At 40.9% G+C, this 14683-nt stretch overlaps 1 protein-coding gene across 7 annotated transcripts in view; it reads right to left on the bottom strand.

Annotated features, from left to right (window-relative positions):
- The window catches only part of LOC105932290 (IQ motif and SEC7 domain-containing protein 1), a 146746-nt gene that overhangs the window by 13243 nt on the left and 118820 nt on the right, over positions 1 to 14683 (bottom strand). For all 7 annotated transcript variants that reach the window (XM_036139319.1, XM_012871383.3, XM_036139322.1 and 4 more), the window contains 5 exons: positions 7041 to 7320; positions 4937 to 6213; positions 4231 to 4392; positions 2865 to 2987; positions 2395 to 2561 (listed from right to left, as the gene is read on the bottom strand). In XM_036139319.1, the coding sequence (XP_035995212.1) occupies positions 2395 to 2561; positions 2865 to 2987; positions 4231 to 4392; positions 4937 to 6213; positions 7041 to 7320 (2009 nt within the window). The remainder of the gene's footprint in view (positions 1 to 2394; positions 2562 to 2864; positions 2988 to 4230; positions 4393 to 4936; positions 6214 to 7040; positions 7321 to 14683) is intronic.

Genomic DNA, 14683 nt, shown 5'->3' with positions numbered 1-14683 from the left:
ATATATTCAATCAAGGAAAAATCCCACTTGAAGAAATAATTAATGGTACCATATCAACAAATTAAGTCATTTTTTCCTTAATCACAATCTTATTGATCCCAGTTTTTGGAGCTTCTTATGATTAATCAATGACTTCCTGTCTCCCTGTTTAATAACTTTGTAGTGAAAGGGGGGGGGGGGGGGGGGGGGGGGGGGGGGGGCGAGTTCTTTTATTCACTGATGGAACATTTTGAGGATTTTGTTTATCTATGCTTACTTCTTTTTCTACGCCTGTGATGGCCACACCTGCAGCCACACAGTCGGTAACCTCACAAACCACTTTTTCACTTTAAGTTTGCACATACTGAAGTATACATACGTTGATTTGTTTGGTTTTTAGTGTGACAATATTGAAGTACATTAGTTCCAATTGTAGCGCGCACATTTGGTTAACTTTTGTATATTTAATTTTGTTACATGCTTAACATCTGTTTGTTTTCTTTTTCTTGGTGTTGTGGGGAGTGCCTTCAACTGGGCTGAAGCAGAGGACTCTGGCTGGCACACTCCAATCCCTGATTGACTCACTGATTGGGTGGTACCATCTGGAGTTCCACTAGGGGGGAGAAGACCATGGAGTCCTTATTTTAATTCTGTGGCATAATCTTTCTTTTGCTTTTGTGATTTATTTATTTTGTTAATTTTTAGTTATTAGTCATTTAAGTTTAATCCTTAAACCAACTGTGTTTAGTTATCTTTGTTGTTGCGTAGATGTTCCCTTTCCCTCTTCCTCAGTGTGTTAGTCTGGTCTGATCAGCCAGTATTTAAGCCCCCTTTGTTTGTTGTATGTCAGGTCAGTTTGTTTGTTTTTGTCAGGTTTTTGTTATGTTTAACTTTGATATTTTTGGCTTGAGTTAGCTTCTTTATTTGACCTCTTTTAAGGGCCCTATAATTATTGTTTGAAATTTTTGTTACTTTGGGGAAATAAAACCCAGTTTTTTGAAAGTTACAACTGTGTCCTCATGCTTGACCGGCTCGGTCCCTCACAACGCCTGTACTTCATCCAAAAGTGTTGAAATAAAGTACTTCAATCAATCAATTAGGACGTTTATGTATCCCGTCACTGTGCACAGTTAGCAGGATAGTAAAGAAGGTATAAAAAGTCTCCAAAGCTCATCAACAATCTGCAAAGAGTTGCATCTTTAAATCACCAAGTCTCCAGAGAAACCATTAGATGCTAGTCCAGTGAAGCCTGAACAACAACAACATTTCTTTTTTAAAATCACAAAAGTTAACACCAACTCAACTAAATTCTGCAGGGATTTTAATTGGAACTGATCGCTTAGTTTAAACGAGTCTAAGACTGAATGCTTTGGCAACAAATATTCCGGGTGGGTCTGGCGTGAAGCAAAAGTCGAACATGTGGACAAGCACCTCATGCTTTTCCACAGACCTCAATCTCAGGGAAAACTGTGCTGAGCTGAACAGAGAAGAAGGTCCAGGAATGAGATAAATAATCAAAGCTTCGCCTCTCTGTATGCTCCACCTTTGTGATAGGCTACACGGGAAGTCTGTAGACAGAGGAGAGCTTGCTTATTATTAACAAAAGAGGGTTGGAGAAATGAATCAACATTATTAAATTAAGGGTTACACTTTTCTCACATTTTCCCCATGAGATTATGCAAGCACAATAAAAGATGATTTCAAGGCCTGCCACACATTTTACCTGGGGATCCAAAATAATGTGAGAAGCCCTGAACCTACGAGCATAATCCAACAGGCCACTCATAACTGCCATTGGCTGAAAACAGACGAAGCTATGCGACGCTATGCTATAAGATCAGATATTACTTTATTGTCCCACATTGGGGAAACATATATAGCATAATTGCAAAGCTGAAACAGCACAAACCACATGTAACATCAGTTCTAGTAAACTGTGCCATGAACACATTTCAATATGTTTAAATGTCTGACAGCTCTGACCTTTCCAGTATTGTCAACATAAATGATGAATTCAAGACCTGCAACTGTTGCTGCAGGACTGCAGGACAGTAATGACTGTGGCGTTCCGCCACTGGGAGGAACATGCAACTATATCTACATTTGCAGAACAGCCTGGGGGAGCAGCCTCTGCCTGAACGGCTCTACGACTAGTTAAGGTCTGCTTTTTGATCAGGGGAAGGGCAGCAGGACTTTAGCTTCCTGCTTAAAAGCACATCATACATTTTTCTCCAAATGTCCTGCTGTGTCAGATTGTAGTTACGCTTCATTTAAGACCAGGACAGGAAGAAATATAACCAAACCTTTTAGCTTAATTACAAGGAGCAAGTTATGTGATTTATATGGACAGATGTAAAAGAAAAATACATTTTTGGCCTGTCAATAAAAAATAAAATTATTTTTTACTGTTGGTACCTCTTAAATTCTTGATGAAATCTTCCAGTTTCATTTTCCTCTCTGGCTTGACGTTTGGGCTGTACATGTCGGTGTTGAGGAGGATGATGGCGAAGGCCAGGATGAAGATGGTGTCGGGGTTCCTAAACTGCCGCACCACCGTGGGGTTACAGATGCAGTAGCGTTGGCTAGAGATGTGAAAGCAAACCGTGTTCAGACAACAAAGCACACGCACACAAAGAGCAGGTGAGGAAATGTTTTCAACGCCGTTTGAGGAAAGCAGAAGTAATGCTGGAAAAGCTTCTCTTTGTCTACTAAAATACAAATAATAAAGTAATAAGACGGAATTATAATAATTTATTCAGTTGGGAATAAAAAATGAAAATTACTATTTCATTTTTGTTGGTTTGAATAACAGAATCTCGTCAGTTTTCATTGTGAGCTTTAGCGGCGACTTGTTTGATATTTTTAAGAGGTAAATGGTAGCTAACCTGAATGCTTCAATCAGACGCTCCACCTTCTGAGCTTCGCCTTGGACACGAATGTGGTTCTGAAACTTCCTGAGAGCCTCATCCAGCTCCATGCTCTGGAAGTCCATTTCATCTACCACACAGCTGGTACAAGAGGAGAAAGGAAAGTTAATCACAAATAAAGGCTGTTTTCAGAACATCTTTAACACCGTTGGACTATTTTATTCCATTTCAATACCAAATATAGTATGTATGAATATGTTTTTGGGGCCAGAAAACCAACAAATTCTTAATACTATGAATGATGAATAAATCACTGTGGGCCTTTCCATATATTTTTAGTTATTTTAAAATAGTGAGATAAAAAGAGGCTTTTGAGATTTGCCAGGAACCGGTAAAGAGGATGGGTTTCTCCTCACACACAAAAAAAAAATGCTTCCCTATATGAAACACTTGCTCAAGGTTTATGTTACGAGTGGAATCTTGTATTTTAAAGGTGCATAGCCACGTTATTTGACTTTTTATTTATTTATACGTCAGTAGCTCACTCTGGTTGCATACAAAGCTTTTATAAAAGATGATCATGTCCTGCTGGCATGTATTAGTTATTATTTTGGAGTTTTGTGCTTTGTTTTTGTTCTAGTTGTTAGTAAATAAAGCCTTTCGTGTTACTTTTTAATAACAGAGGAAGTAGGTTTTGCTACATTCCTGTATAAAATGCAGATTTGTTAGGCAGTAAAAAAAATTAGACTTGCACAACCAGCGCATAGCTCTCAAATATAAAGTTTCTGGGGACACACTGTTATTGAGGAAAAGTGGATGCACTGATGCCTCTGACCGTCAGAGTAATAGAGCCGGTTGAAGCTGGAGCAGAAACTGCAGTCTATCTGAACACGGACAGATTTTTGTTTTTTACTCCCAACCGTCAACCTTTTGGCACCTTGATAAATTACAGTGTATGCCACAGAACACGCTTAAATCCCTTGATGGATTGCTGGTTTGTTAGGTCTCCAAGCTGTTGCTCTCAGACAATGTTTACACTGACTTCCTCCTCATTGAATAAACGGCAGAGGGTAAATGCAACGTTCTCATTCATGGCTACTTTTAGCTCCGTTCTCGGCGGTCTTGTGTTCAGACGGGGAAAAGAAAGTAAGTATCATAAATCTACAAACCTCAACACCTGAAAAGTCAAAATGATAATAGATTGTATGTCCAATCAAAAGCTTTGTTTCTTTGTAAAGAAATATAGTAAAGTACATTTTGTAAGCAAAACCCCACCCCCCAAAAAACAGTATAATTACATAGGTTTTAAATAAAAACAGTGTCTTCTAGTTTTATTTAGTGGCAAAATTGTTTAGAAAAGGGAAGGAAATAAAATTCAACTCACTCCAAGACATCTCTGTTGAACTGTTTCTGTCGATTGCCCAAAAATTCTCCAATCATCTGCCTGCTGAGCCCCTTTCTCTGAAGTAGGAAGTGGGCAACACCGACCGGCGTGTCAGGGATGAATCCTCGCTCAGTCAAGTACTGGATGCCCTTCTCGGGTTTCCTGAAATTTGAAGGATGTTGCAATTTTAATCCGCAATGCCAGAACTGGACAGAAAGATCTGTTACTGCTTGGGCTTTCAGAAAATAATCATGTAAAACATCTTGAGGCAAGCCGGTTGATATTTTTTTCCCTCACACAAGCATTACATAACAGAGATTTGCAAAATGGTGTGTTTAGTTTTAATTGCTTGATGAGTCCTCATTATCAGTTGGGTAACGGCAAAACATTCACATGGCTTTAAATCTCAATACAGTCTGTTCAAATCTCTAATCGGCAATATGTCTTTAGTTTAATAGTCAGCTATGATTACATTTTTTTCCTAACAGCTAAAACTAATATTCATCACAGTCTGCAAAAGAACAATAAATCTCTGTGATGTAATACACACAAAGCAAATGTTTTTTTCTTCTTCTTCTTCCACAAAACAGCTTTCAGATGGACTTTTTGTTTGGCGTGCACAATTGGATGCAGTTTTCTGAGTTTTCTGTATTCTTTGTACTCGCAAGTAAGTCAAGCAGCTGCTCTATCACAGCCGAGTACCTACTTGTTGAAAAGATTGAGGCCGATGCGGTAGTGTCTCTTGCGGATAACATCGTTGCTGAAGATCGGCGAGTCCCAGCTGTTTCGAGTCTCCTTGTGGTAGGTCTGCTTACTTAGGGTCTGCTCTCGCAGGCTGTCCCTCGACGAGGACTCGGAGCTGCAGTTTATGGTGTCGTTTGAGTTCGATGTGCTGTTGATGCTGTCGTTGTCGCCATCCGAGAAGTCCGATTCCGACTTGCTCTGCCGGTTCGCCGAGCCGTTGATGGCAAGGTGGCCTTCTAGCTGCCGGTGGCGGTGGCGCAGAGGCGCGTCGTCGTCGCGGGAGGGGGCTCGAGGCGGCGGTCCGTGGGAAATGTGTTTGGGGCTCGCCTGGGACGACGTCACGATGTGGCCGTGAGGTTCGTATACAGGCGGCCGTTTGACAGAGCCGCGGTCGGAGCGATCGCTGAGCTCTGCCGAACTGTCACTGGGAGGTTCTATGGTCAAAAGGGGGAGATGGTCCATTCTAAGACGCTGCTCTTGGCACTCCAGAGAGGGAGTGCTGCGGCAGCTTGTGTCTGTGTCGCGACCCTCGTCTTTAGAGTCGATAGGCCAGTACTCCTGGGAGGAGTTCACTGACTGCAGCCGCAAGTCTGATTCTGTGCTGGACGGCTGGTCTCCTGACCTCAGAGCAGCAGAATGGGACATGTCATCCTCATCGATGAACAACGTAACGTCACTATACGACGCCACAGTCTCATCCCGTATCCGTCCAGCTGGCCTGCGGTGGGACTTCACCTGATAGGGCACTTCCCCCTGCACCTTGGAGCAGCCCATGGCCTCGGGGTCAGGCCCCTCGTCCCCCTGAAGGCTGCGACAGTTTAGCGCGTCGTCTATGGACTCCGCCAGAGACTTAACCTGCCTGGAGAAGGCGTCCTCCAGCTCCGTGATGGCGTCCGTCAGATCGGCCTGCGGCGGCGGGTGAGACGTCATGTTCGCCTGCTGATGGACTTCCACGTCCCCGCGTTCAGACTGCACCATGGACAGAGGCGTGCCGTCCTCCGTCATGGACACCTGCCTCCCTTCAAAGTAGGAGCTGTGCACTTTCTCCGGGCCCTCAAACGAAAGCTGCATCCTCATGTTAGAGAGAACGATGCGCCTGGACATACGGTTCTCTGACATAGAACTCCTGAGGCGTTCAAAGTTCTTGTTCATCTGATACTGTCTGAAGGCTGTCTGAATGGTCCGAGCTGCATGCCGAGTTATGAACCTTCCACCATATTTACGCTCCAGCATTTCCACCTGGGTAAAGGAGGGAGGAAATGAACTGTAAATCTGTACCAACCCCCAAGCACTACAACATTTGGAGGAACATGCTTGGATATATTGAGCACCCACAAATGTTAGTTATGAATATCAGTTATAGTTAAATGTGCCTCAGAAAATTCTGCTTAAACCACACACCTTTTGTAGCCTTTAAAAGCCTCTGGCATAATTCTGCCTGGATATTTAACCACTGTTCTTATCAGAAATGGTATAGAGGTCATTTGAATTGCTTGCCTACCTGGAAGAAATCTCTCTCAAGCCTAGTCTAATTTTCCATAAAGTCATAGTTTAGGTTTCATAAAGGCAATTATTTGTTCAAAAGTTCAAAGCTAGTTTTAATGTTTGTTCACTCACTGTCCTGTTGAAAGCGTTCAATTCCATACAAATTCAAATTATCTGGCCAAAGCGTTAACCCTCAGAAACACAACATTAAGCTTCTGGAATAAACCCAAACTCAATGCTCATAGACAAACTCAAATTTGTCTATGTGTAAATGTATTTTTGGGTCCTCTGCCGAAAAGAAAAAAACTATTTAAATAAGCTCTACAGATTCTTCTGAGACGAGCAATCAAATTTCAAGCCTGGACTATGCCAGAAGCTTGTCAAAGGCTACATTAAATCCAAACCTATGCACCCGGTTCTTCTGTCTTTCCTCCAGCACTGTGTTTAAGCTGATATGCTGCCCCCAGTTGCCATAGCCACTTGTCAGCATTATGCATTATTTGACAAAGTTGGTTTTCCGATAAAAATGCGCTTTTCACAACAACAACAACAACAAATATTCTGGCAACTTTTAGGGATACCTGTTTATCCTGGAGGTCGGCGGAGAGCTCATAGCTCTCAGAGAGCGACCGAGACCGCTTGATGGCCTCCTCCTCAGCCTGCTTGCGGAGGATGGATTGCGAATGCTGAAGCTTGGGCCGACGGGGCCTCTGCGGTCCGGGTTGGACCCCGTGGCTGTAAAGCGGGCCGTCGAATCGGTCGGGGCTGATGGCCAAGCCGTGAGTTACGGGACCCTGGCCGTAGCCGGCTCTGCCGTCCAAGGAAGGACCGCTCTCACTGGGCCGTCCATCTCCTTCCACACTGCAGTCAGAGCAAAGAGATGGAGGGGAAAGTTCAAAAGGAGAGACAGTGAAAGTTCTGACACGATTGAGATTAGATTCTGACAGCAGAAAGTCGGGTGACTCTAGGGATTTATGATGAGCTTTTTTCAAATGTGGTACTGAAACCAGCAGTTGTATTTCTTATGAGATAAACAAGTGAAAAGGAGTGCAAAGGTTTTTCTACCATCCTTATTCCAAAGTCTAATGAAATGAGATACAAGCCACCGTTCATTCGGTCAAAGGCTGTCTGATACAATTCTATATGTCAGTATACATTATTATGTAAAATAACATAAAAGCCTTAGCGATATTTCATTCAAAAAACACAAATGCCATGTAAACACACGCTTAAAAAGAAACATCCATGTTAATCAGAGACTCCACTTTTTACTTACACGGTTTTGTGCTCGGAAGCCCTATGAGAAGACTGCTTATTGCGAAAAGACCGTCTGTTTTCGAAAAAATGCCAACTCTTCCTCCATATCTTGTCCACCATTCTTTCAGTCAAGTAAAGTCCAGAGTACACGGGCTCCTCCAGGAAACCAAAGTTTATGCAAAGTTAAGGGCCAATCAGTGACCAGTGGGGAATTACATCATGTTTGCAGGAGTGACGGCACACTGTTCAAGTTCATGTTACAAAGTCCAGTTCAGAATCGGAGGACAGAGTAAATACAACCTTCACAGATCCCTTAAGCAGGTTGAGACGTGTCCGCATGAGGATCCGATCCGCTCAATCAATCCCACCATACCAACATTCCTCCTGTGCCATAGTTTGGTGTGCCCACGGTTCAGAGACGGCCGACCGCGTTTGAACTGTGACTCGGCACACCCATACAGTGTACACAATCCACTTCCTTCATTAGAGGGGCCTGAAATCAGCATTCAGCAAGAACAGCGGCCAATCAGACAAGAGAAACCAGCGTGAAGTGAAAAAGGGGAAACCGAATGACTTCAGGCACATGCAGGAACTTTTTCCGTTTAACTAAGTACAGAGTCATTGATTTGTAATGCATTCCATAAAAATGACAACAAAAATTGAATCTCTCTGCAGCTCAATTTTAAACAAAAGAAATCTTTGGCTCAGCCTGGTTTGATGCACACTGTGGTTGACCCAAATTTTCACAGCCTCGTTCTGCAAGCGGATGCCTAACACAAACAACATGTGCTATGAATATTTTATTTTCTGTAGTTAAAACAGTTTTTCTGCTGACAAATTAACATCTTAGCAACATTTTTGGAAATGAGTTAGTTTTAGTCTTAGTTTTAGAGATAAATGCAAAGCATTTGGAGAATCCCTGAGGTCTTGCTTCAGCGAAGCGATTCATTGTGAAAGATGAAAACAAGCTGACAGGAAGTGCTGCTAAACGAACACTTGTACTGTAAAAATGCACATGACCATGACTGGATTTGAACAAACTAATTTTATTTTAATATAGTTTTACCATTTATGTCCTTGGTGTGCTCTTTGCCCTAAAGATAGAAATTCTTTTCGCAAGACAATAAACTTTTTGAGTTTTTGATCATAGAAATGTAAATGTATATGTAATGACATCAACACATTGGATTCGTTTTCATTGTCAATCATGGGCATTTTAAAGTTTTAAGTGAAACACAAAAGACAACCAAAAATAACAATGTTGATTGCAAAAATAGTGCAAACGCAACTATTCTGAAAGTAATTTTGAGAAATATGTTCTAAAAACATCAACAACAACAGAGGGGTTTATGTGATTTTATGCCTACATGTCATCATACACTAATTTTTTTTAGTTTTACATTGAAAACATTTATAATCAGCATTCTCTAAAAACCAACACACACATACAAAATAATAATAAATAATCTTTGTTTCTACAAGCAAAGAGTATTTTGATGAAAATTGATATCATAAATTTCCCTTTTGTAGTGTAGCTGTTTAATTCATCCAGGTCCACCATGACTGTATGCTGTTCAATTTGAATCTATATGACTGGATTTTATTGGATTGATTTGATTGTACATTTGTTTAGAACTGGGTGTGAAACCCAGTAATTTCCCTCTGGGATTATTAAAGTATATCTGATTCTGATTCTGAAACGAACTGGTTTGTCTTGTAAATGCTTTGACCATGTCGTGTTGTGAATCACTGCTAAATGCAGTAAATAAACCAAATTTAATTAACAGTTTCTTTTCAGGGCAGCATTTAGACATTGTTTAATTGTGATTCAGCCCACAGCAACAGAGTAAAAACAGCCATGCTTTTACACTGCTGGAGCAACACCAGAATAACCACAAGTCACTGAAAAGCAGCCTCATTGCATAATCACCTCTGGGACAAATCTCTCCAGCCATCTGTCATAGCAAACTACAAAGCTGCCATCCTCTAAGTTAAAAGTGACACCTTGCCTTCTGTTGAGGAGCTAGAATACAGCTGAGAGTGATTTCTGATTTTCTACATCACTCAACAGAGCTTTAATTAGAGAGATGGATAAATGGGGTTAAAAATAAGGTTTGGGGTCTAAGGCTTAATTCTTTCTTTTGCAAGCAACACTGGCCAAGATTTTGTGGATGGTTTGCTACTCAGATGCTGACAATAATATGAGAATATGAGAATTTGCATAACCTGGCCAGCTAGATTGATAATGTACCATTATCAATCTGGGGAAAGTAGCAGAACTGTCAAGCTGATAGGGTGAAGCGACACCTAGTGCCCGCCTACCAAAGGTTGGTTTTAGCCAATCACGGTATCAAATAACAATTTAGCAGCAGGCGTCATGAGAAACTACAAGAAGGTATTCTTCTTTCAAGAATGAAATCGAAATGAAAATTCAAAATTACCTGTTCACGCTGTAGGATCATAATAATGACCTCATTGTTACCAACATTCCTGAACTCTCCGTGAAATGGATTTGGAATTTTACAGAACAAACCTAATTAATCCCCGAGTACTAATCTCATGCCATTAAGTTAGGGTAATTACAAAGGCACCTCTGGTTTTCAAAAATAAAACAGATCTTGATATGTTTGTAATCTATTATGTACCTTGAAACATGTGGGATATTTAAGCTTTACCGGCTTTTATACACAGAATTTTTTTTCTAGGATTCTTGCAAATCCTCTGGCTCCAAACAGAAGGAAGAAAAAAACCTTTAAATCACTGGAAATGTAACATATAGTAGAGCAGTGAACAATTTGAGCAGCAGGGTAAAACAGGTGTTGCGTACGTCAAAGAAATGGGCTTTAACTGGGACTTATGTAGGATTTAAACCCATTTGTTGAACTGAATGTTCTAAAAAATAAACATCTTATTTGTTAATTAGACATAAGAATAAGGATTTAAATTTGCAAACTAAAGCAATTCTGTGTTTTCGGCTGACAGTAAATGCTAACAAGGCTACCTGGTGAGCTAAGACAGGTAAATTGCGCCACCCTAAACCTCATGTTTAGTCAGAATTTGTGTAACCTGACAAAGTTTTAAGTTTAATATAAATCCCTGAAAGACAAAGAACATAGAAGCTTAAAAAAACAACAACAACAACAGGCCTTTAGCTGGTGTGCTTTCTCATTCCATTAATTCCTAAAAACATTTACGCCTCTAACTCTAAACCAGCTCCAAGGCTGGCTCTGCTTTTCCCCAATGAGGCTCGTGGGGCCAGAACATTCACTGCTTATATTCTGCCTCTCATTCAGCCATCCAAGTGTCCCGACATTATGGGATTGTGGGTACGTGGAGACATAGGAAACTCTGCGCTTTTTGCTCTGAGGTCACTAAATACCTGACAGAGTGAGGTCAGCTGCTCGTGATGGAGAAAACGGAGGGAGACGGCGGAGAGGAGAAATTCTGGACTTTATATTTGAAGCTGCAGTGGATGGAGGGGAAAAAAATAGGGGAAACTCTTTGAATAAAGCTGGGCACCTATGAGTGAGCAAAAAGTGAGACATAATCTATGGCTATGATTTATGTGAACATTATGCTGTATATAAAGCAGATGGAAACCATAGAGCCGCTGTGAAGACATGAAGGAGGAAGCGGCGATGTGGTCCTCGCACCACTTTCCGATTACAACTGTATTGGCCTTGAAATCTGATCGCAAGGTTTTAAAACGGCAACTGTCCCTCCTGCAGGCTCTTTACCCAGCAGGAGCGCCTCTTGCCTATGATGTAGGGAAACACAGCAGCACGGCTGGCAGTGATTTAGAGAGAGAGAGGGGGGGGGGGGGTACTGGACAATCACCCTCTTCCATCCCAAACATCCTGAGTGAACAGATCTAGGCCCCTGCCCAGGCCTCAACCCATTCCATCAGTGGGACCTGAGGGAGAAACATTCCTAGATCCCGGAAAAGAGGAGTCACATCTACGGGGGTTCTGAGAAAAGAAGAAAGCTAATGAGCTGCAGGCAGAGTGAGCTACAGCTTGGAACGAATGTAGCTCCCAAACAAAGCCACAGACGCATGTACAGACTGTCAACTCTGGGAACCATTTAGGAAATGTCTGCGCAACAGTAGCCTACACTTTTTGCAAGCTTTAATGTAATAAAGAAACAGACCTGAATGTGAGAGCTGGCTCCCTTTTTTTCATAGACAAGGGTGTAGAATCACAAAACTGATGGTCATTCAATTCGACATGGCTTTGTTTTTTTCAGAAAATGGAGAGAAAAGGGGCTGAGAGTGACCCGATGTGTTCAGAGGAAATGTTGCAAAAAGCACATTACACTCTTAGTCCTCTTACATCATAAACTGACTTATTTTACCCAAGGCAAAAAACGTCCTTGTAGACAAAAATGAAAGTGAATGATCAGTTGATTAGGCTTATTTTTTTATTTGTTTATTTTTTTGTATTCATAAAGCTCATATTTAACTAAAGGGATTTACAGAGGACATAAATTGAGATCAATCACCTAGAAACAACAAACTACCAATTTTTATTGACCTTTTCTTTTTCCTTCAAATAACAGCACAACACTAAGATCTTCAAAACTAAGAGATCTCATCCTATTTGGTCCTAAAATGTATTAACTAACAGCATGTACGTAAAAATCCAATGAAGGACAAACGGCTCAATGCATAAATAGGGAAAACATTATCACTCCTTCAGTTCTGTTGGATTTCAGGCTACCACCTCAATCAATGAACCTGGTGCATATTTTACTCTTTATTTATCAGAGGCCTTTTAAAAAAATTAGTAAATTGTAAAAATCTGAATCAACAGGTTCTATTTCTACGAAAAAAAAAATTTCTCCAAGAAAAGCCTGATTTCAATTTAATTTCTACTTAAAAAGAAATGAGCGATAATCCAAACAATTAGTCATATGTGTGTCTGTGTGTGTATTTGAACATAGTCACGTGGCAATACAGTAACCCTCTGAATAAAAATCTAATTGTAACTCCAGGTTTAGGATAGAGAAGCAGAAAGAGGCATATGTATCATGTCTGTAACGTATATAATAGATATTATAACACCAAAAATAGCAAAGCTCAACCATAGTGACCTATTGGCTTTCTATACTTTCACTATACCTTTTTTGATGGCTGACACAGATCATGGAGAACCCAAACCTTTCTCATCCTGCAGATTAAAAACAAGGAGCGTGGTCTCCAATATTCTGTGCATCCTCATTCACCTCATCAGAGTAAATGATCTAGTATGTCGTAATCAGCCTTATAAAGCCTAATTTCTAAGCATGAAAAAACAAGCCTCGTCGGTGCGCCGCTAATGTACATCCATAATTACAGTCCCCTTTGACCTGGCTATTCAAAGATGCCAGTTTTTATGCGTGTATATAAACACAGGCAGTAAAGTGACCCTTCCAATAAAAATCAAAACGGCCCCTCCACATCACACCGCTTACCCCACATGCAGTGACGTGTGCTGGGAGCAGCACAAAAGCAGATGTTTTCTCCCCTTCTCAAGGCGACTGAGGGAGAGCTCATAAATACAGATGCACGCAGCAGATCTCGCAGCACACAGATGTGGAAAGTGAGCGGACTTCGCAGGTCGAAGCTCAAGACACCACGCGGTTAATACATGAATCAGGTTCAGCGTTAAAAGGGGAACCTGCTAATAAGCACGGAGGGAAACCCACCGTCTCAGCTCCAATTACTGGACTAATGAATTATCTTGCAGCTGCTATAAAAACGCAGAGCGGAGCGAGTTCAGAATTTACAGTTTGACCCAGCAAACGCGCTGGAAAGCTGCACCGGCCCGCAGACTGACAGCGCTGCTCCTGAGAGTCCGCTGCAGACTGTAAATAGTCGACTGGGGTCTCATTACAGCTCATGGTTGATAACTACTGTCAGTTGTGTGCTTCAGTTTGAGAGTTTTTAACGGATCCCGAATTCCTTTTTGGCAGCTAATTTACCAGAAAGCAGTAGCTGAACCTCTGGGGGGGCAGAACGGACTGCTGAGTGATAGGAAGGATCTCAGACTGTCCAAAAGACAGAAAGTGGATTGGTCGCCTACTGTAAATGTCACTTATTTTTTGTGATGTATGGTTTCGAAGCCTGGAGTTCAGCACAAGGCTGTTTGAAACTGGCCGTTACCGGTGAGAAATAAACGTCCACATTTCTCCTTCATAAACCTTGTCATTGATATAACCTGCAATAATACAATAATGCAACCAGGCTAAAGACGAGCTATAATTTATCCTAAAATATCTGCGTTATCAAAGTTTTAGTGTTAAAAAGAGGACAAATAAACTGTACATTTATTATTTGTTATCTTGTTTGTATTTCCAATAAATAGATTTTGATTCTAGTAAGGATTGTCATATTTTTGGTAAAGTTAAATTATAAAAGTGGATTCATAAAGGAATGCAACAGGATAACATGGTGGAGAAAAGTTTCTGGTAGGCTAAAAGACAAAAAAAATGCCTTAAATACTGCATTTTTTTGGAAACTTAAAAGGGATGTAATGATAAAAATAAATTACAGTTTTATATGCAGCTCGTTTTAGTGTCACGGTTCAAATCCAGGATTGGTACAAGAAGCAAAGAAAGAAAAAAGTTAATTATTAGGTTTCTTTCACCTTGTTTTGGACAAAAAAAAATTAAGCCCATACAAAAGCTGAGACAGAACAAAGACCTGCTTGTGAGAAAGTTGTAAAATACAGGCGACTGTGAACTGCATGGGAGGATTTGTCTACATGTAATCTCCGGTTAAAATGTAAAAAAAAAAAAAAAACAAACTCTGAACTTGAACTTGACCCATAGGCCATGTGTCAAACATGTAGCTTAGATCAAAAACCAAAAAGGTTTCTCCTTTGCTATGAAAATAGTCAAAGCATAAGACATTCTTAACGGGGTTTGTCACAAATAACTTGGTCTTGTCGTGATGCACATAAAACAGCAATAGAGAAATTAATAACTA

This window comes from Fundulus heteroclitus, chromosome 1 (genome assembly GCF_011125445.2).
Source record: "Fundulus heteroclitus isolate FHET01 chromosome 1, MU-UCD_Fhet_4.1, whole genome shotgun sequence".
Classification (NCBI taxonomy): domain Eukaryota; kingdom Metazoa; phylum Chordata; class Actinopteri; order Cyprinodontiformes; family Fundulidae; genus Fundulus; species Fundulus heteroclitus.
Note: the sequence above shows the minus strand (reverse complement) of the source record. Positions and strands in the feature narration are given on the sequence as shown.